At 42.7% G+C, this 26,674-nt stretch overlaps 1 protein-coding gene across 1 annotated transcript in view; it reads right to left on the bottom strand.

The window, feature by feature from the left end:
- Positions 1-26,674, bottom strand: part of Ttn (titin) — a 271,490-nt gene that overhangs the window by 155,950 nt on the left and 88,866 nt on the right. Inside the window, 36 exon segments of the mRNA XM_038336350.1 lie at positions 69-146; positions 276-356; positions 974-1,057; positions 2,466-2,552; positions 2,933-3,016; positions 4,161-4,241; positions 4,484-4,570; positions 5,152-5,229; positions 5,397-5,474; positions 5,886-5,945; positions 6,390-6,791; positions 7,584-7,637; positions 8,687-8,758; positions 10,517-10,600; positions 10,791-10,850; positions 11,241-11,267; positions 11,377-11,454; positions 11,831-12,040; positions 13,906-14,166; positions 14,321-14,588; positions 14,678-14,767; positions 15,294-15,477; positions 16,227-16,512; positions 16,615-16,707; positions 17,231-17,518; positions 19,268-19,558; positions 19,999-20,286; positions 20,433-20,720; positions 21,526-21,804; positions 21,892-22,170; positions 22,319-22,597; positions 22,731-23,018; positions 23,398-23,676; positions 23,907-24,188; positions 24,805-25,083; positions 25,311-25,592. Coding sequence (XP_038192278.1) covers positions 69-146; positions 276-356; positions 974-1,057; positions 2,466-2,552; positions 2,933-3,016; positions 4,161-4,241; positions 4,484-4,570; positions 5,152-5,229; positions 5,397-5,474; positions 5,886-5,945; positions 6,390-6,791; positions 7,584-7,637; positions 8,687-8,758; positions 10,517-10,600; positions 10,791-10,850; positions 11,241-11,267; positions 11,377-11,454; positions 11,831-12,040; positions 13,906-14,166; positions 14,321-14,588; positions 14,678-14,767; positions 15,294-15,477; positions 16,227-16,512; positions 16,615-16,707; positions 17,231-17,518; positions 19,268-19,558; positions 19,999-20,286; positions 20,433-20,720; positions 21,526-21,804; positions 21,892-22,170; positions 22,319-22,597; positions 22,731-23,018; positions 23,398-23,676; positions 23,907-24,188; positions 24,805-25,083; positions 25,311-25,592 — 6,369 coding nt within the window.

Below are 26,674 nucleotides of genomic sequence, written 5' to 3'. Positions count from 1 at the left end.
CACAAGCCATCTTTGCCTGGAAGCATGATCCTATAAAAGACAGCTTTTGTACAAAGGCCTGATGATACCTTTTGGTGGGGGAGCTTCTTCTTTTCGAGGAACTGGTCTTTTTTCTTCAGGAACTTTCTTCTTTGGTATTTCTGGCACTTGAAGAAGAATTTTTTTTTTTAATCTTATAAAGGCATATGCACACAGAACAGGTAGGTCGGCGGATGAAGACATGCAATTAAAGAAGTTTGGGGGAAAGGCACGGTTATTTAATGGAGATGGGATACCTGCTGGTGGTGGGGATTCCTCTCTCTGAGTAATGATGGTTATTTTTTCTTCGGTGACAACTTTCTTCTGCACTTCGGGAACTTGAAAAGACATTTGTAGAACTGGGTTTATATTTTTTAAAGCAGCGAATTAATTATTTTGAAAGAGACTAGACAGGTAGACAGAAGCTTGTCCCATTGTCGCTGGCCATAAAACAACTACTTGGATGCTATGGGACAATGGTTTGTACCCTGTCAATTGTATTTTAATAAAACGCTGATTGGCCAGTAACCAGGCACAAAGTATGGGGTGGGGGAGACAACCAGGCAGGAAGTAGAGGCAGGGCAACAAGAACAGGAGAATTCTGGGAAGAGGAAAGCTTGGTCCGCAGTCCTGACCCAGCCACAGAAGAAGTAAGATGTGACTGCCTCGCTGAATAAGGTACCGAGCTGAATAAGGTGGCTAGTATAGACAAGAAGGATGGACGAATAAGTTATGAGAGTTAATAAGAAGCCTGAGCTAATGGGCCAATCAGTTTATAACTAATGTAATGTTTATAACTCTGTGTGATTTCTTTGGGACTTAGCGATTGCGGGAACTGGGCAGGACAGAGACGCCAACAACACTTGGAATACAACAAACTCAATTAGCAGATAACACAAACAGCTTTGCACTCAAGATATAAACATTGGCTTATTTACTAGGCAAGTCACCCTACCTTTAGCTGGAGGGGCCTCCTTCTTCTTTGCCACAGGAACAGGAACCTTTTCTTCAGGAGCAGGTTTCTTTGGAGCCTCTGGGACTTAAAGTTTAAAATAGCCGGTCAGTACAGGCATGTTTCCTGTCCACGAATGGATACAGACACACCCCCAAAGCGACACACAGCACATTGATGTTACAGACTGCACTGGTACAATGAAAAAAGATCCCATTTCAAAGTCACAATATAGTAGCTGCTACATGCAATGTTTTAGAAGCATTTAAATGACTAAAATGTGTTATGTAAACAGAAATATGTATAGAATTCATTCTTACATATTAGTATGGTGTGTGTACATGTGTGTGTATAGACGTGTATGCATGTGTTTTGGGAGGGTAGCAATAACCTTGGGGTGTTATTTTTCAGGTGCAATACACTTGCTTTTTTTTTTTCTTTAGACAGGGTCCCCTATTGGTCTGGATTTTGCCAAGTAGGCTAGAGACTCAGTGACCAGTGAGTCCCAGGGAATGCCATTTGTCTCTACTCTCCTACACCCCAATTCTGCGATTACATGACTGCTCCACCATGGCTTTTTAGTTTTAAATTTAAATATAGGTGAGTTCTGAGTACTGAACACAGTCAAGACCAGCATTTAACTGACTTAGTTTCCTTTTTACCTGCTTTGGTGTGATCTGATGAACACAAACCAGTCAGGGATCATACTTTGTTTTGGAGAGGGGATAAATCGTAGCACTTTATGACCTTTGAACTACAGCTACAATGCTATGGAATATGGTTGTTCATGTAACTTTTTATGCTGACAGCATTCTGAGTTTCTGTATCTGGTCACTAAAGGATAATCAAGACACTCTCTGGAACAGGTCTTTCAGTAGGGTAGTGTGCCAATGCTTTGGGGACCTCTATGTCACAAAATGTTGTATATGCGTAGGTGTTTTTCTGTAAGAAATTCTGTCACTTAGAATGTACTCCCAAATGTTTACAGTAAGTTTAATTAATTTCAATTCATACAGGGAAAATAAATGTCAAAAATCTGTCGTACTGAAGACTTGCCATCATGGACTTTTGGTTCATCTGTGTCTAGGTGATACTCACTTCTGCCAACCCCCTCCAGTTGCCTCTGCCTCCCCACAGTCTCCAAATAACAGACAATAATGATGTCTTAATGAAGAAGTCACATGTAAGAGTGAACAAGAGATTCTTTGTTCTATAAACAAGTCCACAGAAGATATTTCACAAATCCTCCTTAAGGATGATATTAAAAATTTAAGGTAGCAATTTGACATAGTTATTTCTTTTAATAACACATATCTTAGGAATGTTCAGAATCATAAATTATAACAAGAATATATGCCCAAAGGTGACACACGTTTTAAACATGAGGAACATGTCAAAGAGACAAGACTCAAGGACAACAGGGCACAGATGAAGCCTATGCAGAGCAGAGCTGGCCCTTGTGGCGATGGCTGTCTCCACTGGTAGTTCTGCATACCTTGGGGAGGAGCAGCTGGCTCTTTCTTCTTGGGAATAGGAACTGGCTTCTTCTCCTCTGGTACAGGTTTCTTGGGAGCCTCAGGAACTTCAAAGATAACATTGTTGAAATGGTGTCGAATGTTACAGTCTCCTTCTGAGACATTCAAGATTATAGTCAAGCATAAAGCCTCATTAAGAGCTTAAGAATTAAAAAGTAATTTAGTACGTTTTACTTGGGGAAGCATGGGATGTTTAGTACATCAATACCAGGTAGACATCACACATATGACACAGGGCAGACAAATGCCCGGTTAGGATGGTCTGGCATCTGGAACCGTTACTAACACGTGTGACCACAAAGTAACCAAACAGCAGATAAAGAATTAAGCATATGAAAGATTGTCTACTGAAAACATTCTGGTTAATACACAGGTCTCTCACACACACAAGATCCAAGAAGATAGAACCCAAAAAATGTTCTTCTACCTTTGGCTGCTGGGGGTTCCACCTTCTTAGGGACGGGAACAGGGACCACTTCTTCTGTGACTGGTTTTTTAGGTGGTTCTGGGACTTGAAGAGAAATGCACTGTTTGAGAAGCTGCTCATCTTGACAAGATGGGCTTTCTTATAAGATAGGAGTCAAGAGTAGACATTCCCCCTTTAAGCCAGTTGGATGCAAGAAACTATGGATTAGAACCTGAATCAGACAGGTGGTGGTGGCGCACGCCTTTAATCCCAGCACTCGAAAGGCAGAGGCAGGTGGATCTGAGTTTGAGGCCAGCCTGATCTACAAGAGTTAGTTCCAGGACAGACTCCAAAGCTATAGAGAAACCTTGTCTCAAAAAAATAAACAAAAGAAATAAGTGAATAAAAATAAAATATGTGTAGATAGCTGAATGGCTAAGCAGAAAAGGGAAACCTATTTGTCACTTTGAATGGCAGGAGTTTCCACTTTCTCAGAAGTAGATGGAAGAACTCTTGTTTCATTTAAAGTCAGTGCCTGAGAACAACAGCCTCAGGTGGTAGCAAATATTGTTATATCTTAAATTTAGCTCAGGAAAGAGAATGGGACCTTGGCGTAGAGTCTAGAGTGTTTCCCTCCCTCCATCCCTCTACCCTTCCCTTCCTCTACCTCTTCCTTCCTCCTTTCCTTCTTCCATACAGTGTCTTCCTACGTAGCCCTAGTTGAGTGCTGGGATTTTGCTACCTTGTCCCCTGGTAACTGTACTTTTTGATTTCAGTGGTGACGTCAATACTGACATACCAGCTACTGTTGTAACTGATGCTCTCTCACAGAAAGTGGTAACTGCAGAAAAAAGGAAACTGTGTTTTGAGTATTAAGGGATTTCTAATTTAACTTAATTAAATCTCAAGTTTACAAAACTTAGTTTCAATACTTCTGGTATGTTAAGTTCTTAATGGAGAGAATTATTCACATTTGAAAGAAGGCTTCAGGGAGCTGGTGTGAGGGGTTTCATTAGACCTATGTCCAAATACAAATGTGACTAGATTTTAAATGTCCAGAGACAGGAGACGGATCCTCAAGAATTTCATGCCTGGTCTTTCCACTCCTCTCTCCAGCGACTTCTCTGTTCAAACAGACCCTAGACCTGTCAACACTGTGACTAATTCTGATACTTCATATCAGCGTAGCTAGATATGGACTGTGAATTTTTCTCAAGAACATTTTAAACTTAGGATGAATTACTGATACCTTTGGGCGGTGGTTCAATCTTTTTGGAAATCGCAACATGAATTTTCTCCTCAGAGACAGTTTTCTTTTGTACCTCGGGGACTTTTAAAAAAAAAAAAAAGTACACATCTTAATTACTGATAGATCACGTTGTGGATGGCAATTGTAATTTACTAAGAATACCAAGACAAAAAAGTTAAAGCTAAAAGATATGAAAGGAAAAAGATGACAGGGAGACACAAGGTGACAGACACATCCATAGCATCCCACGTTAGGCAAGATGGGGATAAAAAAGGCTATTTAAAACTCTGTCTCAAGCTCTCAAGTTCCAAACCGCCAGATACCTGTGACGGACACCTCCTCCTCTGTGTGAGAGGCAAAGAACATCTTCTCTTCCGAGATAACCATCTTCTTTGTGTGTACTGCCGGCACTTTAAAAAGAACATTGCTGTGTTAGCAACTGTTCTAGGACAGGACATCAGATGAAATACACAGATGGCACACGACACATACATCTTTCCACAGCAATTCAGTGGGTTAGTATGATAGATTAAGAACAAATTCAGTTTCAAGAAGAAAATAAATCAGGTTTTGATCTGTCTGGACAAACCACTCATGCATCAAGTCCTTGCATCAAGTACGATTACGAGAGAATCGAATAGACACAACTTCTTCACACACAATGCACTACTATCCCAAACCTATTAGGATCAATTCATATCGAATAGAGGACGGGAAATATTATATGCAATGCAATACACTGCATGATAAAGTTAGAAGATTACTCATCAAACACAAAACCTTCCTTAAATTAAAAAAGTAATTTCTAAGCAAGACTAAAAGCAAAAATAAAGTTATTGAATTATACATAGGTATAACCCAACATAAAATGTGTGCTATTTAAAATGTGTAGTTTTCATGGTGCTTTTGAATTTTTTAGCAATGTATGTTCAGATATCCATATGTGCAGATTACAATAATTGGAGTTTATAGTTTAAATAAAGATGAATACCTTTTACTTCAATTATTTCTTCCTGCACTGGAGTCCGGGAAGGTTTTTGTGGAACAATCTTCTTGGAAACTTCAGGTACTTTAAAAATACGCACAGATATATTTGTATTGTGAGGAATATTTCTTAGCCCCAAGGTTTAAAAATAACTCTGTTTGGATAACTATATAAATAATGCATGAGCATATACCAGAGAGCAGATGACTTATGTACATGTGACTAGAACATTCTTTAAATGGTATCTATACCTTTGGTGACTTGAACTTTTTCTTCTTCCATTCTTCGAGAAGTCTTTTCAATTTTTTCAACTACTGGCTTCTTTACAACTGCAAATATTTTAAAGAAATTGCAGTACTTTTAGAATTCACTAAATTCTAAATATTTATTAAAATTCTCTCTCTAGCTCTTTACATACACATATATGTATGCATATATGTATACAAATATATATATATATATAATATTTTTAAAGACAGGCAGGTTTGGTGTTCTCAACTTTTAAGCAAAAGTTCCTGGGATTGTTTATATTATTTTAAATTTACTATAACACTCTTTTATCTTAATATTTTTATTATTTCCAGTAGAAATAAATTCTGAAGAGAAAATTCATAGATATAATAAAGCTTAGAGAAGAAGTTGTGCCTATTAGATTTAACTGTTGACTCAGGCATCCTTGCCAAACAAATCATGATAATGTCAGGCATATTCTGTTTTATTTAATGATTCTAATTACATACCTTTGGGAGGTGGTGCTTTCTTTTCAGGCACTTTGGCTGGGATTTTCTTCTCATGTAATTCTTTAATAAAAACACAGGACAAGCCGAGATGCTTAAATCAGTCAATTCTACTAGCAGCGCTTGTTGCAAATATTCAAATGTTAAGAATAATTTATCATCCCGTAAGGAATCTGTCGTGTGGGGGAGCTTATGACTAATACGACTCTCAGGCAGAATTTCAAAACAGAATTAGGTGGCGATGAAATGAACTTTGAGCTTGTGAGTCAGAAAACAGCAACTGAGATGCAGCCCTAGGCCTAGGATTAAATGGTTCCACGAAAAGCGTCATAGAAGCTTAGTATCAGGGGAAGATAAGGACTATTCTACAGAATAAGTAATACAATATCTATAACCTCGGAGACGCCAAAACGACCATTTTCTCCTTCATGTCCATTGTAAGTCAGGTAATAGCATCGAAAGTACAAGGGAACTGAGGAGAAGAGAAGCCACCCAGCACCCACGTACCTTCATGAACTTCCTTCTGAACTTGAATCACTTCTCTCTCCTGGTAAGTCTCTGCCCACTCCTCCTCGCCTTCGTCATAGCCCTCTTCCCTCTCGTAGTATTCTTGCCCTTCTTCAAAGTCTTCCTCCCATTCCTCGTGGACTTCCCTTTTGGCGTCCACCTTGATCTCCTCATAGTCTTCATCTGGCTCCTCATAATAGGGCTCCTCGTAGGGCTCCGCGTAGGGCTCCACGTCCAGCTCGTCATAGGGCTCGTCCCAAGGCTCGATGAGCACTTTCTTCTCGTAGACGGCTTGCTCTCTCTCGTACACAGCCTCTTTCTCTTTGTGAATCTCTTTCTTGCGAGTGATAGTTGTTATTTTCACTTCTTCGGCCTTAGAGGACACATCGATAATTTCGGAAGCTAAAAGATGAAAAGAAATAGGGGTGGGGGAGAACAAGAAAGGGAAATCGGATTAATTACATCCATCAAAAAGCTTTATGCATGGGAAGTCCATAGTCATTCCGCATTGAGCACTTAGATGCTGTAACATCAGACTGATAATCTCTTGTGGCTTGATGTGTATGGATTCTATTTTATTAACTAGGCAACACGACAATACTAAGACACTCTTCACTCTTGATATGGGGATTTTCTTCTAGTGCCAAAAGTATGGATTCAATAGATAGCTTCAAATTGCTATGCCTTCTATTGTTCTATGTGAACCCCAGTTTGGAGAGATTCTCCTGAAGCACTTAAGACCCGATAACATTAATAGTGTTATGGAGTCTCGAGTAAATGTTTCTGCAAGTTAGTCTTAGCTTTTTCTTTTTCACTTTTGACAGTGACTCCCTGGTCAGTTGAATAATGGCACACGAAAAATGATGTAGTCAAGCAGTTCCCAGTTTTTATATGACAAATTTCAAAATGTCTTTGAGATCAGTATTGTTGACAAATCCCTAATATTTGTGTGGATCACAAAGTAAAACTCAGAAAGAGCTCTTTCCTTGCTGTCTCTCACTGCCGCCCCGCCCTGTGCCCCCATCCAGGGGCTGCAGAGGTGTGGGAAACAACCATTGTTTCCAGAACTTTTCACAGTGGCAGAGGGGACACTTTTACAACAACTTGGAAGCCTAATATTTAAAGGTGATCAAGAGGACACATGCAAAATTCAGAAGTAAATAATAAAATGCTGAATGATTTCACTTTACTTGCCTTTTGCTGGAAACATGGGAGTAGGAGGGAGGGGCTTCTTGGCAACTTCTGGCACTTCAAAAAAACACAGAATACATATTAGTGTTTAGACTATGGATTGTTTAATGTTTACTAAGTTAGAGCATTATCATGGTCCTTTGCATAATGAATTATTACTAACGCAGCATCATAAAACTCCATCATTACCAAACCAGGCGAATAAGCGTTGCTATGTCAGGTCAGAATAACAAAATGCTCGGAGGCTGGGGCTTTATTCCAGTGTAGGCTGGTTTTAAAGAATTCAAATGTAGAAAATAATAGCAAAGAAATGTGTAGTGTGTCCAGAACTTAAAACCCATACTTTTGCATTGTTCCGTTACAAAATCCACCAAACACACATGCTTTCAAAATGGCCATCATGCCAGGCGGTGGTGGCGCACACCTTTAATCCCAGCACTCCTGAGGCAGAGGCAGGCGGATCTCTGTGAGTTCGAGGCCAACCTGGTTTACAGAGGTAGTTCCAGGACAAGCTCCAAAACTACAGAGAAACCGTGTCTCAGAAAACCAAACCAAACCCAAAGTGACCATGGGGGAAGCTGTGTTGAGTGGAAGATGGGGCCTGTGCTTCTGTGTGGCTCTGGGCAGGAGGCTGGTGTACTTTCCATCAAGAGGGTTAGAACAACTCTCTTACATTAGCCATCTAAAGGTCTTCCATAGCCTCCCAAGATTTCTTCTAAAGATGTTGTTTGCTTTCTTCAAACGTTAAGATAAGGAAAACCAGTAAAGGGTCCTGAGCTGGGCTGCAGCTGCATCATAGCACACTAATCCTGAACCTCTGCTGGAAGCTGGGAGGACTTGGTCACCAACAGCAGTGGGACTGGAGGGGAAGGTCTGCTTCAAAGCATCAGTTGTAGAGAGCAAGCATTCTCTGCGTCATTGGCTGCCAGAGGCAGACGAGGACAGAGGAAGGACGAGAGAGATGGAAGGGGATGTACCACCTAGTGACCCTGGCTCATGCCCTTTGGGTTGCCTGCACTCTTAAGTGCTTATCCGCAATGAAGACCTTAAGAGCACTTTTTGGTTAGTTTTTTTCTTAATTTGATTTTTTAAGTTTATTATCATACCTGGTGGTGGTGCTTCCTCCTTGGGTTTTGAAACAACTTTTTTGGTGTCTTTCTTCACAGCCTTTTTGGTCACTGAAAAAAAAAAAGATGTCAGATATAAATACTGTAAATGTTTTAAGGACATTTCAATTCTATTTTCCAGATGCTAACGAGAACAAGATAAAATTAACTTTATTGTGAGATACTTGCTTTAGAAAAATCTTGTATTAGAAAGCAAGAAGAAGAAGGAGGAGGAGGAGGAAGAGGAGGAGAAAGAGGAAGAAAAAGAGGAGGAGGAGGAGGAGGAGGAGGAGGAGGAGGAGGAAGAGGAAGAAGGAGAAAATTTTGGAGGGAGGGCAGATATGTCCTCTGAACGTATGATGGGTAAGAGGTGGCTTTAGCAGAAGATGAGGGACACAGAAGTGTACCTTTCCCTGTGTTTCACTTGGGTGTGGAGACCACATTTGTCAGGAGAACAAAAACAGGGTAGAACTGAAGCACACCCCGTGTTATACATGTGGAGTGTGCTGCCGCTGCCTAGAGGTATACTCTGGTCATGGTTCCTAGGCATATTTCCCACCGTGCTGGAAGGTTGTAAGCCCAGAGCACACCCTTTGTGTTTTAGAATCTGGTTTAAATTCTCAGGTTTTGCAATGAATACCAACAGTCATGTTGACATTTTCATTGAGAGGACAGATCATTTCTGAACAGAAATTATTGCTTCTGACCACAGGAGCATCATGAATCTAGTTTATGGTTTTTGATTTCTCCTCTCTGGGCTCTGTAAGTCGATGATATATGTTCAAGTAAACTCATATAAACTACAAGCACACTTCTCTCTTCTGTTGAAAGTACATTAGTCGTAAAATTGGATAAACATATTGAATTTCTTTGAAACTGGCTGAAAAATAGTTCAAGCATTTACTATCAGTGGCAGCGGGCCGACATTAGGAGACTTATATGTTATACCCACGAAGCTATTGCCGTGATAGTTAGCAGACTATCGGGAAACCTGATTTTGACCAGTGGATTTTTTTATTATAGCTCTGCTGAGGGAATTAATTCTCCTAGAAAGTTTGAATTTGTAACTCCAGGAAGTCTCAGGCAAACTGTTGTCTGGGCTGCACAGCTTCCGGCTGCAAAGAGTTCCCAACTGCTTCCTAAGCGCTTAGCATTTGAGATGGTCAGCTTCTTGCTACTTTTAAGGGCTCTTCTGCTTTGTTTGGCTTTTGAGACAGGGTTTTAGTATGTAACCCCATCCTGCTTGTCGCATGGGCCTTTCGCTTGTGGTAATCGTCCTGTCTCTGTCTGCGGAGCAGGGATCCCATGTATCTACCAGTCTGCTGCCCACTTCTGATCTCTTTATTAGTAACCACGCCCCTTAGTTAACGAACACAAACACCCCCCCACACACACACAAAAGACCCAACAGAGCAAGTCAAAGACATTCTGAGCAAACAGTGACTTACAAAAGGTAGTTAAAAGTGTAACTGAAGAGAAAACAAGCCACAATGTTCAGTGTGCTTCTAAACTAACATGGTGTATTTCTGTAAGCTGCCCCATGACTGCTTTAATTATTGTCATATTAGTCGTCAAGCGTAGTGGTCAGGGGCATGTGACACAAACTTAATTTTAACCAACATCCAAGTTATTCCCTTGCAATATTTTAAAACTAAGCATCGTGCTTGAGTTAATCTGGTAATTTTCAGCATTTCAAACCGCGTAGCAAGGGCATCATTTTGAAGTCAGTTCAGCGTCTTGACCACAAGAGGGAGCACGAACTATACGAAGTCACATTTTCACAGCCTGGAATTCTAAGTTTTATCACTTCAGTTAGTTTTCATATATTACCTTCAATACGCTTTGCTGGTGGCTTCTTCTCTTCCGGTAAAGGCAGCAGAAGAGGGATGGAAGGAGCAACCGCAGGAGGTATTTCTGGTAAAAAAAATGCATAGCAGCACCATGTCGCATGTGTTTTGTTTATCAATCCAGGGGCTTAATTAGAACAAGCAACATCAACATCTATCTAGAGTAGTAACTTGTTTGCTCTGGTTTCTAACTGGACAGTGAGGCAGGGATGTGGAATCTTGCTGCTCTACACCCGATGCTAAGGGTAGGGGCTTACCTTCAGGTGGAACCGCTCTGATAGGCATGGTTGGGATCGGAACTCTGGAATCGGGAATATCTGGAAGTAACCGATAGTGATAAGCACTGGGGAGCTGACAACACTTGCTCACCGTCTGGGCACCTCCAGCAGCACCGCCATCGTGCTGACACAACCATCCCTGTTCTATCGTTCACCGCACACAGGTCCGTGCTTATGAGAACTTGCTGAATTCTGTCCTGGTTCTGTTGCGCTCGTACCACCCACCTTGCGATCTCTGTTTTCCCAGATTCATAAAGTGTAACAACATTGCATTTTGCTGGAGATTATCTTACTAAGTAACGTTTACTGAAAAGAGGAATGGCAACTTTGTGTATTTTTATTGAGCTTCCCTATTTATAAAATCACACCAACACTGAACTTAGTGTCAGCCACAATTAAAAAAGAAGAAAAGAAAAAAACAAAACTTACCAGGAGGCTTCATCTCAAGTTTTATTTCTGCAAGGGAAAAAGAGAGCGTTTTTTGTATTTAGAACTGTTTGGGTAACATGCTCGCCTCCAGGACCGGGGCGTGGTCACGCGGCGTGGTCACGCGGGGCGTCCTCACCTTTGGTTGTTAAGTACAGCTCTGCGGTGCTCCTGGCTTCACCTCTCGGCTCCAGGCGAGCAATTACCGAGTACACGCCTGGAGAGAATAATAATCCGATGTTAGTCTCCTAACACAATGTGCTTATTTATGCCTGTATTTTCTTTTTTTTTTTTTTTAAAGTACATTCCATAGAACTATAGAATGTAAGCATTCTTTTTTTTTTTTTTTTTTTTTTTTTTTTTCGAGACAGGGTTTTTCTGTAGCTTTGGAGCCTGTCCTGGAACTAGCTCTTGTAGACCAGGCTGGTCTCGAATGCACAGAGATCCGTCTGCCTCTGCCTCCCGAGTGCTGGGAATAAACGCATGCGCCACCGCCCTCCGGCTAGAATGTAAGCATTGTTAATGGGCGGATATATCAAAAACAGGTGACGGTGAGGATTGCACTATAGATCCCCTGGGAAACGCGTGATTACCTTCGTCATCTGGGGTCACATTGTGGATAGTCATGTAATGGCAGCGGCCATCATTTCTAAAGTTGTATTTCTGGCTCTCTGTCAGCTCCGTTGGCCCTTTGTACCAGGTCACGATGGCATCGTCGAAGGACACTTCACACTCAAATGTAGCCGACTGATGCTCGCTCACCACAATGTTCTGTATGCGCTTGGTGAACTGAATCGGTTCAGCTGTTTACATCAAAGGGATTCAAAGTGAGACTGGGTAGGCAGGGATCTCTGTGACTGTGATTTCTTTACTTCACAGTTCTTGGGGGTTGAGATGGGATTTCATTACATGGCCCAAGCTGGTATGCTCCTGCCTTGGTCTTCCAAATGCCAGAATTATAAGGTATTCACGTGTGCCACAAACCCAGTGAAATTAGCTCATTTATTTATTTATTCCTTATTTATTTATTTGCCTATCTATTTATGTGGTACTAATTTTGTACCTGGGGTCATCTATCTATCTATCATCTATCTATCTATCATCTATCTATCTATCTATCTATCTATCATCTATCTATCTATCTATCTATCTATCTATCTATCTATCTATCTACTTCTGCAGTACTATTTTTGAACCTGAGGCCTCCCAAAGAAGCGCTATACTATCCCAAGGACTTTAAATTTTTTTATTTTGAGACAGTCTAGCTCAGATTCTGAGACTAACCTCAACTGTGCCATTTTCTTGCCCCATGCTCCCAAGTATCTGGGGTGACAGTGTGTGTGAGCATGATTGGTCTGAGGTGACAGTGTGTGTGAGCATGCTTGGCTTCTAGTTTTATTCACTTATAAAATAATAGAGAACCCAAGTGCAAGAGCAGAACAATAGTGACACATTTTTGTATAGTAATCAACCTGTTCCTGTTCCTCAGGGCATTCCTACGGGACTGACAGAGGAAAGCATAAAAGAACCCCCAAGAGTCCTTAAAATATTCATACAAAGGAGATGCCAGAGGGAGATTTGAACCCAAAGTCAAATGAAATTTCAAAACTGTTCAGGAAATACAACAGAGAACAGATCAGCCATCCAACAGTCAATTCCCCTGCGAAGCTTTTCCTTACCTCAAGAAAATCATTTTTTGTTATTTAGGATCTAGAATTTTCTCTTTTATAGAGATTTCCCTGGGGAATGATTTTAAATTCAACAGGAAATTTGCAATTCTGAATTGAAGATGACTCTCCAGAGTTCAGAAACATGCTTTCAGGCACAGACAAGTTAACAGAAAGGCACCAACCCACCCGGGACAGCAGGGTGCTTTTAAGAGCATGGCTAGGGGTGGGTAGCCTTTCCCTAAAATTTGTCTGGAAATCTGTGACTTCATGCATAGCAGTACAATGTGCATCTTGCAGAAAGTGACATTCTGGGGGCTTCATCATTGACGAATGTATTTAAGGTGTTTACTTATTTAAAAAATGATAGTGTTTTCAACTTTAGTCTAATGCGAAGCTACTTTTCTTTTAACTTTAATATTCATTATAAAATAATTCAGAAATCTGCAATGCCTCTGGAAATAAAATTGATATAATTTTGCTTTAACAATTAAAATGACACCAAATAATGAGAGACAGTACAAAATTTCCTCAGAGAGTTCAAGGTTAGTTGCCTAAAACTTAACTATTAAAACATTAAGCATTGTTGCTCTTTAAGTCAGAGAGTCTGAAAGTGGGAGAATTCTTAAATGAAATTGATATTTTTTATAAAACAACCATTCCTTATCACATACACTGTTAATTTGATGTATAAAATTTTATAATCATAAAGTCACAGTGTTTTAGATTTATATCTACAACTTTTGTCTCTTCTAACATTTTTTTCTAGGTTCCATAGTGATAGATATGAGAATTATAAAATTTAACTTTTAAGAAGAAACAACCATTAAGAAATCAACTGTCAGTCTAGATTATGATTTTTATCCAGAAGAAATGCATGGTTGCACGGGTTTTGACACAGGGCAAGTGTGTGGCTGTGGATATGGGGAATGAGAGTTCACTGAGGGAGCGACTACGGGGCCTGCACAGCCTCTGGTCACTCTGCCTAAACGTTCACCCACCTTCAATCTTGAGCTCTGCTGAAGTCTCGAGGTCCTTGTGCTTGCAGGTGTACTGACCCTGGTCCTCCGCACGGACATCGGCAATGGTCAGTTTGTGGACTTTGTGCTCCACTTCCGTTTTCACTCTGCCTTGGGGCTTAAGGATTTTGCCATTCTTGAACCACTCGGATTTCACATTGGGCACTGAAAACTGACAGGTCATGGTACAAGTCTGGCCTTCTTTCAAAGTCACATCCTGGAGATGGCGCTCCCAAGCAGGCTCTGCGGCGAGACAGGAGCACATGGGGTTCAACATCAGCATCTTATGCGGATATGCCCAACATCAGCATCTTATGCGGATGTGCCCAACATCAGCATCTTATGCAGATGTGCCCACCAGCAATCTCACAAGGCTTTGAAATGGCTTCTCACTCACCAATCACAGTCAGCTTGGCACTGGCGATGTGGGGACCGCAAACCAGCCTGTAATTGCCCTGGTCTTTAGGGTGACAGTTTTTGACTCTGAGAGTATGCCGGTCACCATCGATTCTTATTTCGTATTTGTCACTGGGCTCCAGTTTTTCGGTCCCTTTGTACCAGGACAGCTTGATTTCAGGATAATTAATCTTAATGTCAATTTCAAAGATGGCATCATTGTCTTTCAGAACTGTCTGGTTTTCAATATCCTTGATCAAGGTGACAGGCTAGAAGAATTAACATGTGTTAGCCATCCTTCCCTTTTAATTCCCAGTAATAATTCCGTACATTTTATTATTAGCGTAGTTCATTTTACCTCTGTCTGTGTCAGCCTTTGCTGAATAAATGATACAAGTTCCTCAAATTCTTTTTCATCTCTTTCTGACTTCTCTAGTTCCTCAATTTCCTGAGGGGGGAAATAATACATTAGGAACAAAAATTTGAATTAGCAGGCACATGACTATGATTTATATTCCTTAAACTTGTAAAGATTTTGTGGGATTTGGTGGTTTTTAAAGATTAATTTTTATTTATGTGTACTGGTAATTTAAAAAAGATCCCCTTTTCTTTTATGCGTGTGTTCTGACTGCATGCATTATGTGTATCATGTAAGTGTGGTTGTAAGTCAGAAAAGGATATCAGATTCCCTGCAGCCAGAGTTGGAGACAGTTGTGAGCTGCCATGTGGGTGCTGGGAACTTAGCCTGGGTCCCCTGGAAGAGCAGCTGGTGTTCTGAACCACTGAGCCATCTCTCCAGCCCTCTGACTTCCAGTCCTGATATTCTTTAGGTTACAGTAAGGTTGATAGCTGGGCTATTGTTTCCTAGGAATGCAGTATTCTAGGAATTCAAGGCATTCTGCTAGTATGAAAGGCGTCTGGGGTCTCCACTATGGATTGTTTCTTAGGACGCAGCTGCAGCAAGGAACACATACCAGTCTGTGGGTCTCCTCCTCCTGACTCTGCTTCAGCAGCTCGAAGGCTTGAAGGAGGCCCCGGAAGTCAGTGATCCCATACATGCGTGCATATTTCTCATATTCTTTAGGATCCACGTTTTTGAGAAGCTCCATGATGTCAATTTCCTCTTCTTCCCCAGATCCTTTCTTTAGGGCTGGAGTCCTAAAAAATAAGATAAGATCAGTCACATGTCTTCCGCTTAGTTTGAACTGTCTGTCATGACTCAAAGATGCTTAGTCTCAGTATTTTGACTCACTACACAACAGTGGGATGCTCTTTATTAAGAAATGCTAATTTTACTATGCTGACCAAAATAACAAAAAAAGTCAGTTTGGTGATGGAATGGATTAAGACTGGACTGTTATACAGTGTTGAAATCTGATAGATGGGTCGAAGAAGGAAAGGATATGGAAACATGCCCATCAGCCTTGTAGTCAGGAGCCCAATTAATGGTAGTTATATGAAATATCAACTGAAAACTTCATTTTAATATCATATGCTATGAAAAAGAACTGTGGAAAGGAAAGGTATATGGTAATTTGATAATTACGGTAAAACAAATTATATTGAAATTATTGTTGGTTATGGAAATGTTTAAAATAATTGGTCAGGAAACTGTAGCATAAAAAACTTATAAAAGAAGGCCTTTTTTAGATTCAGATACATAGTATTTGGCTATTTCCTTTTGTTTAACCCCTTTTGGATGTATCTCATTCTTTGTTTCTGAGCCTCATTCAGAAACACATCCCAACAGACCACGAAATTCCACTTACACATGATCGACTACGTGTTCCCTCCCTCCTGAGCCATGGCAGGTTCTGTATACGCTGAGTCCTGCAGTAGCTGGCCCGGGCCTCCTGAGGCCCCGCTGTGAGGAGGAAAATCCTCTTCACAGTTCTCAGTGGACTTACTTTTTCAGCATGGCGCGAAGATCGCCTTCAATCTTCTCCTGCTTCCTCCTTTCGTCCACCTGGAGGTTGACATTGCTTTCAATCTCACCGTGTTTGTTAAAGGCGACACAGCGGTACAACCCGGAGTCGGTTTTCGTGGTGTCACGGATCTCCAGCTTCGACTCGTCGCCCTTTTGGTGGATGAAGATGCGACCACCTTGGTTCAGCTGTCTCCACTTTCCTTTCGTCCATTTAACGTTCGGGATTGGGTCACCTCCAACTTTTGCGATAAATGTGGCCGTGGTTTCTAAGGGACGGTGGAAACAAAGTTATTCAAAAACTAGCCTTGCCCAGTGGGTGCTTTGGAAATGAAATCAGGAGTAGACGACAGACAAGGCCGTGCGCTTACTTTCCACGACTCGGATACTCTGAGGCTCTGATACGAAAAAGAGCTTTCCATCCACGGCTGCCTTCTTAGCTGCTGGGGCCGCAGCTGGTTTTTCTGAAATACACATTTCCACATTTTGTTAGTACAAGTACGTGAAAAGTGCAATAAATATTCTGGGGTGTAAAGCAAAGTTTAAGAGTGTCATAAATATGCACTCCAAGCCTCACTAGCTGTGACAAAGCGGTCTGTCTCCTAGACCCTCGTTTCAGTGAGAACTATAGTAGGCTGATCGTGGATAGCTAGCATCCACTCTGGCATTTATAGACTTTATTGTATACATTCCCCCCAGGCTATGACATCCAGCTATTTCTCATTGCATCAGCACGGCAGCATTTCTGGAACTACACTGAATATATCCTTGTGACTCTGCTGTGAGAAGCCCGAGAAACAGGCTAGTGAGCTCTGGGTAACTGGAAATACTTCGTATCGACAGGATCTCCAGAGGTCACTGGATACTCTCACCATAAGAGGGCCACAGTCTACAAAGGACAAATAGCTGAGGTGTGTTCATCTAACTCCACTCTCCTAGACCACGGGCAGTTGCCTAACGCACACGACAGTTTCTCGGTATCTGTACCTTTAATGGTCACTTTGCACTTGGAAGTGTCACTTCCAGCCATGTTGGAAGCCTTGCACACGTAATCTCCCGAATCCGCTTTAACGGTCTCCTTGAGTTCTAGCACAGCCGTCCCGCTAGCGAAGCTGAAGCTGCATCTGTCCGAAGGCTTTATCTCCCTGCCGGCTTTCATCCACTGGATCCGAATGGGCTCTGATCCCTGCACATGGCAGCCGAGCTGCACAAAGTCTCCTTCGGTGGCTGTTACCGGAGTGAGGTGTTGGTCGAACACAGGCGGCTTCTTAGGCTCTGGAATTGAAAAGGCATTTTCAAGAGGAGGCCGGAAAACAAGGAAGGATGCACTATGATGCACAAAAGAAACAAACAGAGGGCAAATAGCTTCCCTCCTACAGGTGACAGTGGACACTGCGGTGGGGGAGGGGACTAGAAGAGACAGTTTATTCCTCTTTGAGCAGTTATTTTTTTTAGCCTCTTTGGGTTAAAAAAGTAAAGACTTAAAAACAAGCAAAGAACAGCAAAGATGCTGCCCACCACAGCATCTGAGTCCTGATTACGCTCCACAGAGACAATGCTGGCACTGCCATCACTGTCTGTGTGGTGCGGCACGGATTTGATTCTTTTAGAGGTACGGACAGCAGCATTTTTGCCAAACTCTAAAACCTAAAGGCTTATGAGGGAATTCTGCTCATGTAGAGCAGCAATGATTACTGGCTCGTGCAGAAGGAAGCTACCTTCAGAGTCATGGGTCTGCTCAGATCTTAGCAAGATTTTCTCTGATGTTCACTTTTAGGTTTTAAGTGCAGCTAAGGATACTCTAATCCCAAAGAAACAAAGAGTGGAAGCTCAGGGCTTAACTGAAAACAAAGATAAGAATATGAGTCACATGACAAATGGACACGTGTGACGTGATGTCATGACAAATGGACGCGTGTGATGTGATGTCATGACAAATGGACACGTGTGACGTGATGTCGTGACAAATGGACGCGTGTGACGTGATGTCCTGACATAGCTCTAGCGGTTCAGCGCTTCTGAGACCTAGGGATAAAATAAGGCTACATTCATGATGACGGCTTCCGGTATCCACGACTTCACTAAGCCTCTACAGAAAATTAGCCTCCGAATTCCGTAAGTATCTCCTCAATGGCAAAGCATCAGGAAAATAAACCACTTTTCATTTCAGCACAGGTACTGAAACCAGATTCATTTCAGTTCTATCAGATAAATGATAAACTTTGGGTTCGCAGCCAAGACAACTGAGTACTATTAGCCTAGTCACACGAGCAGCCTGCTAATGGTCGTGGCTCGGCCATGCATTAGGAGATGGCCAGCCAACCACCTCTCCTGCAGCAACCATTCTGTGCTTTTCTGGAAAGTTGACTTGGGCAGCAGTTGTGCTGGTCTGTAGACTTGATGTCTGATTGAAGCCATAACAGTTAGGAAATCCGACAAAAAAAAGGTCTGAAATAATGCAGACATCTTCCTTTCCAAAAATAATAGTCTTGTGTTTACATTTTATAATATATAATATTCTACCTGAACATTGTTTTTTTGAGCATATCTTACCATTTTGTCTGGTGTTATGGTTTAATTTTAGAGCAGAAGATAAGAGTAGTATATACTAAACAGTGATTCTCTACAGACAAAGGGAAATGTTTCTGATTGTAGCTGGGAGTAAGCAAAGTCAATGTAACAGTCTGTGACAGTTTCCAAAAGCTTTTCAAATGCTTTTCATCAAAACCCCTGTCCCTTGTGCACACATGTCACGGCTTTGAGTTCTAGCTACTTAAGCAAGGTTGGGAACACGACTTAGAAGTCTGATATTGGAGTCCATTTATTAAGTAAACTCTACCTGGGGACACATAATAAAATTATGGATCGTACGTTTTGAGCAAACACATATGGAATAGTGACAACCCATCCAACAATGCAGGTTTTGTTGGTGGTGGCTCCAAACTGAGCCCAGATCCCAGACGATACACGCATGGAGGTGTGTGAAGAAAAGCATCGGGGGCCAGGGCTGGGAGAACAGCTCACCTCTGATGACAATGGAAGATGTGCACAGCGCAGAGCCTACATCATTTGTTGCCTTGCAGGTGTATAAGCCTGCATCGGCCATGCTGGCTCTCTTGACTTGAAGCAACAGTGCATTGTTCTTGAACGTGATCTCACAGTTGGAAGTCGGGTGGATCTCTACATTATTTTTGTACCAAGCAACAGTGATAGGCTGGGAACCTGCCACGCGCCCTTCCAGTTTGAATGAATTCCCTTCGGTCTCTTCCACTGTCTCAGAGAGTTTTTTAGTGAAACTTGGCGGGATTAGGCGCTCTGGAAGAAATTAAAAAGAGAGATGAAATGAATATAGAGGTAAGTTATTACCATGAGGCTTTCAAGAGAGGGGAGCCCTTTTTTTTTTTAGCTAAATATCAGGGAAAATTAGTCAAATCCAGCTTAGCAATTCATGCTCCCGAGTCCAGCTAGTTCTCAGCTGTTCTCTGACAGGATGGCTCATCCACACAATGACAGGACCAGACATTTGTAAGAAGACAGACTCATTCTTAGGGTTGAGGAGAACTTACCAACTTTTAGGAAACATGGATTAGATGGCATCAGTTTTCCTTTCTGCAAACCTATCCCCTTAAACATTTTCATGTTGCTTTCAGCTGCTTCCCAAGAATCTACCACAATAAACCCAGCGCAGCTAACGGTGGTCAGTTATGCTGGCAAGTGATGGCGCTCTGCTGGAGCCCACGCTAAATCAACTCTACCTTTGATGTTAAGCTGGGCTGTGCAGGAGTCCTTTCCCACTTCGTTCACAGCATGGCAGGTGTACTGTCCAGAGTCGCCTTTGTCCACTTTGACGATGGTCAGGTGCGCACTGTTTTCCAGATAACTGATCTGGTAGTTCCCACCACTTCGAATCTCTCGGTTGTCCTTGGCCCAGCTGACTCTGATGGGCTGGGTTCCTGTGACATGGCACTCCAAGTCCGCGCTTTCTCCCACCACAGCATCCACGGGGGTCAGAGGAATATCGAAGAAGGGTGGATTCTTCCCCTCTAAGGAGACATTACAAGGAGAAGGTTTCACTCCCTGTTCTAGACTTAGGCCACGCCCATTGAAAAACAACAATGTTTCCTTTCAAATTCTGTATCGAATTACAAACATTTCAGTTACAGAAACATAGATCCAGGAACCCACAAACCTGTGAGGATGAGTTTGGCGCCAGATGAAGCAGAGCCCACAGGATTTGTGGCAGTGCAAGAGTACTGGCCTGCGAGACTCCTGTCTGTCTTAAAGATGTTCAGAGTGGCAATGTTGTCTAAAAAGGATGTTTGCACATTTGGGCTGTCTTTCAACGGCTTGCCATCTTTGTACCAAGACACGGAGATGGGCTCTGATCCATTTATGGCGCATTCAAAAACCACCGGCAATCCCACGGTTTCCTGCACATCTCTCAGTTGCCGAGAAAATGACGGCGGGAGCTTTTGCTCTGCAGGAACAAGATTAAAGCAATGAACACAGCTCTTCATCTTAAATTTAGTTATAGGCATCCCATAAACGTACAGGAATCTCTCTAGAGATTTGAGGGTGCGTTAACAGCAAATTCAGTTATAGGCATCCTGCAAACGTACAGGAATCTCCCTAGAGATTCAAGGGAGTGTTAATGGCTCTTAAATTAACTTGGAGATAAAAAAGGACATGTGAGTTTTTGGAGAACTTTGTATAGTAGAAGGCATGAAACAAAACAAAGCAACAAAACCTGTAAACCAACAAGATGCTGATCAACCAGAGGTCTTAACTCTGTCACCCAGCAGCCTCCTGCTTATTAAACTGTCTCCTAGCAATCTGAATGAGACAGGCATGGAGTGAATTTAAAAATATGAGTCACTTATATTCCTTTAAGATTTAAAGAGGTAAATGGTAGCATGATCTTTCTATTTGCCAACATTTTACTGATTCCATATATTCAAAGAATGTAGAAAAAGTGTAGCCAGATGTGGCAGTACACACACCTATAATCTCAGAACTCAGGAGGAAAGGTAGGATGATCCATGGGTTTGAGATCAACCCATTCAACTTGGTCTGCCTAGCGAGTTTCATCCAATAGGAGATATGTAGTAAGATCCTCAGAAAAACTATCACCCAAGGATAAAGGATAAGCTGCTAATGCAAACTGGAATTTCTTAAGCCCCAAAGCAGCATCTCAATTTCCCCCCTGAACAAGGCCCTCGTTGAGCATTTCAAACGTTTTAAAAGAAACACATATCCATCTGCTTTGAAAACATCATTGTCACCTTGAACAGTCAGGAAAGTTGATGAAGATACGTCTCCCACACTGTTCTCAGCCCTGCAGATATACTCTCCGCTGTCACTGCTGTCAACCTGGGTGAAAACCAGCGTAGCCACGTTGTTCTTGAAATGCATTTTGCAGGTGGCAGTGGGCCTCAGCTTTGTGTCACCTTTATACCAGGAGACCCCGATTTCAGGCGTCCCAGCAAGCTGGCATTGCAAAGAGGCAGAATCGCCGACTGTCACCTTCACAGGCTCCAACTGCCTGACAAAATATGGTGGTTCTGCAGCAAAAGAGACAAACATCCATGAAGGACAGGTCAGGACCACTGGCTGGGTGTGAGGCTTGTGAGTGCGCAATCACCACAAACCTAGTATCAGGATCTGGGCAGAGCAGGAATCCTTGCCGGAAGCGTTTTCAATGTAGCAGTTGTATTGGCCCGCGTCATCCACAGTGCTGCTCAGAATCTCCAGGATGGCAGACTTTTCGGTGGTGGTGATATTACACCGTTGGGAAGGGGTGACATTTATACCATTTTTCTTCCATGTCACAGAGATGGGAGGAGTCCCAGAGAAGGTCCCTTCTAGGATCAGGGGCTTGCCTTTCTCTATACTGTAATCATTGAGTCTCTTCACAAATATGGCTGGAGCTGGTGTGAACAAATTGATAAAACAAAATCAAATACACACACATACACCACACACACATACACACCACACCACACACACACACACACAGGCACAGTGCCTCTGACTGCTATGTGCAATTTAACTGTTTAAACAGAACAGCAAACACACCTTTTACGAAGAGATGTGTTGTACAGGAAGCCCTGCCAGCCTCGTTACTAACTATACAGGTGTACTCTCCACTTTGGGATGTGTCCACGTCAAACAACTCCAGTTCCGCCACTGAGTCCTGCAGAGACACACTGCACCTGGCCCCAGGCACAAGCTCGCTGCTCCCTTTGAACCAGCTCACACTGAAAGGAGGTGTCCCTTTCACAATGCTTGTGAAGGTGACACTACTGCCGGTTAAGACATCCACGGGGTCAGGTTTCTGAACAAAAGATGGTGGCTCTATAAAAAAAAAAAAAACAAAAAAAGCACAAATTGGTAAATGATTATTATCTGCGCACTTCAACGGCTAAGTCCTCTGTGCAACGCGGTTGCCGATGGCTGTGTTTCGAACACTGCTGTGATCTGAACCAACCTCTCACTGTCAGAGGGGCGCTACACTCATCAGAGCCGGCCACGTTGGTTGCTATGCACGTGTAGTCGCCAGCGTCGGATTCTTCCAGCATGTTCACAGTGAGGGCACACGTGTTGTCGGTCAGTGTGCTCTGGTATTTCCGGCCACTGCTGATCTCGTTCCCATCGTGGAACCACAAGACGGAGATCGGGGGTGACCCGTAGACTTTGCACTCCATCACCACGGAGGAACCGGACAGACCGTTCGTCTCCTTCAGTTTTCTTGTGAAGGAAGGAGGGATAATTCGATCTGGATAGGAGAAAAAGCAAACAAAGCAAGGGGCATCAGTTAGTAAAGGACTCAAAGAGAGGATTGTTCTTTTGATGGAACATGGCTCGACCTATCTGGCTCTTTGGAAAGATTCTCTAGGTTTTACCCAGGGGATTGCACAACATAAAGTCTGGAGAATAACTATGTGTGAGCTAACTTCCTGGGATTCTTCCCAAAGAAAGGAATGTAACTTTGAGTATGGTTTTCTCCTATTTGTGCGTGTCTGCTGCCTCTGACCCTGCTGCACCCAAGGATGTTAAGACTCGTGTTATACTGGGAAGGATGGAGCTTGGAGCTCCTCTCCTTAGGACAGCTGGGGTCCCCACTGCTATCAAGATGAATGAACAGGCCAACCAACCTGAAACTTGAATTGAGACCGTGCAGCTGTCTTTGCCCACAGGATTTTGCACCTCAAAACTGTATATCCCGCTGTCACCAGGTGCCACATTGATGATTTTCAGACCCGATACTTTGTTGAAGAAGCTTATCTTGTATTTGCTGTCGCTCGTGAGTTCCTTTCCATCCTTGAGCCACTTGGTACTGAGTTCAGGCGTTCCGGACACTGTACACTCCAAGGTACAGGTGTCTCCTGCAGTGACCTTAACGGATTCTGGCTTTTCCACAATTGCTGCAGGCTCTGAAATAGTTGGAAATCACAGCATAATTTAAAGCAAAATAGAATAAAAAAACAACTAAGGGAACCATGGACCTGCATGCACGCCCTGTGTTCGTGAGGACACCCTATGGACTCACCGAGAACCACAGACCTGCATGCACGCCCTGTGTTCGTGAGGACACCCTATGGACTCACCGAGAACCACAGACCTGCATGCACGCCGTGTTCATGAGGACACCCTATGGACTCACCGAGAACAGACAGCGTGGCGTGGCACTCCTGTGTGCCCGCATCATTTCTGATCTGGCAGGTGTATTTCCCAGCATTGGCTGGTTCTGCTCTTGAAAAATGTAGAGTTGCAATGTTTTCGGAATAAGAAATCCATACATTGTCACTTTCTCTAACAATTTCCCCTTTGTCCTTGAACCACGCCACTGAAATTGGCTCAGCACCTTCAACCGTTGCCTGCAGCTGGACTTCTTTGCCAATGATGGTGGAAATGTCACTGAGCTTCTTCACAAACCGTGGTGGCGCTGAGGAGAAACAAACGGGAAGATGGGGTTCAACATCTATGGGACTGGTAGTATTTCCCTCATCACTCCCATGATAACATAGCATTTCATTTTGTAAATAAGAAGCAATGGGACTGAGAACACCTTAAAACAGGGGTTCTCAACCTTCTAAGTGCTGTGACCCTCTTTAATAGTTCATGTTGTGGTGACTAACCACAAAATTATTTTTGCTGCTGTAACTGTAATTTTTCTAAAGTTATGAATCAGAATGTAAATATTTGTGTTTTCTGATGGTCTTAGGTGACCCCTGTGAAAGGGTCCTTTGAACCCCAACCCCCAAAGGGGTCATGACCCACAAGTTGAGAATCGCTGCCTTAGAGTCTGTATCCAAAAGAGGCTGACTAGACTTTAAAGTCCAAGGAAGACACATCTCTATTTTGGGGGGCTATTTGGTTTGAGTTAGATAAAGGAAGTAGACTGAACATGGAAGGATTTAGATAGAAAAGATTGTTAGGGCTAACAATAAATAAATGAATGAATGAATGAATGAATGAATGAATAAATAAATAAATAAACAATAATAGCAATGTGGGGTATAGCATTAATGGTAAGGAGAAGAGAAGGAAGTGACTGTTACCTTTCAGAGTGACGGAACCAATGCAAGTGTCACTTCCAACGTCATTGGTGGCTTTGCAGTGGTATTCCCCGATGTCAGCTGTGTCTACGTTCAGGATGTGGATGCTCGTCAGCAAGTTCTCAGACATAATCTTGTACTTCTTCCCACTCCTGAGTTCTCTCTTGTCTTTGTGCCAAGAAACTTGAAAGGGAGGCGTGCCCTGAAGCTCACATTCAAGGTGAACATCGGCTCCTTTGAGGGTCTCGACAGGAAAAGGCTTCTTGCGGAACACAGGTGGTTCTGAAATTGAGGGGGAAAGGAAAGTCCGTTAGGATGGACTTTGTGTTTAGACACAAAGAATTAGCTTTCTACCCCATTGGAGAAAGGGAGAAAACATCTCTCCTATTTTTCTAAAAATTGTATTCTTGAACAACTTTAAAACATTATGGGAGAAGAAAGTCAGACTGAGAACACAGTGAACAAGAAGAGCAGCTGACATACAGGGTAGAGGTGGAGCAAAGCCTGACCTTTAACCTTCAGGGAGGTGCTACTGCTGGCGCTCCCGGCTGCATTGCGAGCCTCACAAGTGTAATCTCCGCTGTCTTCCACACTGAGACCGTGCATCTCCAGCACCGCCACTGAGTCCTCGAACGACATTCTGAACTTACTGCTTTCTTGAATTTCAACCTCATCCTTGTACCACAAAACCTTGATTTCTGGAGACCCGCCTATTTTGCATTCGTATCTGGTAAACTCATCTTGCTTCACGATTCGTGATGGGTCTAGCTTCTTGATGAACCTGGGTGGTTCTAGAGAGCCAAGAGGAAAGGCACAAAGCAAGGGACAGGAAAGACAGATGTATTACAAGATGGGGTGAATAAAGAAATCTCTTTCAGCGTGGACTTCATCTACAGGAGACAAATTCACTGGACGCAGTTTAGCAAAGGGTAGCTAAGTGATGCCTAAGTAGAAAATTCCCTAAAGAAGTTTATGTTTTTTGAGCCCCATAACCCAACTGTGGCTAGAGAAAGAAGGAGAAGGCCTCTCTCTCGATTACACACCTGCCTCCCAGAAATAGAATCATTTTTCTATGGCCGAGCTCACAGGCTACATCACAGAAGTCCCCTGGGGACTGCAGGAGGGAGAGACTGGGGTTATCCTGCCTGCCAGTGAGTTAGTGGGAAGCTATGGCTTCAGAGACATTCACTATGGACTGTACACAGCCAGAGCAAAAGTGATCATATATCTTAATATTGCAAACTGCAATAGTCTCTTGTCTGCCTTTAGTAGATATCACTTCAACTCCCATCATTTCCTTTGGATGAAAGAACAATGTTTTCTTCACTGACCAAACTTTCAGTCTCGGGAGGCGAATGGTTAGTTGTCTCAAAAGGGTTTTGAACAGTATTCCGAATTTCAAGGTATTTATCAACTACTGCTTCAATAAGCCTAAAAATTCTAAATCTGGTTGGATAGCAGTCTGCGGAGGTAAACCTATAGTTTCAGATGAGCATTTGTGAAATGCACCATAATTCTTTCATAGCATTGGGTGTTGTGGCATTTCTGTCTTAGGAGGCAGGCACATGTAAGGGTACCTTAGCGATCAGGAGCCCTGTTTGACTTAAGCTTCACGTATACCACTTCAACAATGCGCTTTGCAACCTGAGACTCCACCTACATCAAACTGCAGGTTCACCCCTCCCCAAATAAAGCCACGGTGACTTTGACCTATTGCCCCCTATCAACTCTGAAATAAACCTCCCTTGTGTGGCCCAAAGTGCTCTGATACATGTCCTGGAACCAGAGGCAGTGGGTCAGTTCAGCGTACATGGATTTTGGGTGCATGGGCACTAAGGCAAACTGTGTCCTCAAAATGGGCTTTTAGGGGAAC

The sequence above is a fragment of the Arvicola amphibius genome, chromosome 7, assembly GCF_903992535.2.
Source record: "Arvicola amphibius chromosome 7, mArvAmp1.2, whole genome shotgun sequence".
Taxonomy (NCBI): Eukaryota; Metazoa; Chordata; class Mammalia; order Rodentia; family Cricetidae; genus Arvicola; species Arvicola amphibius.
This window is presented reverse-complemented; position numbering and strand designations above follow the sequence as displayed.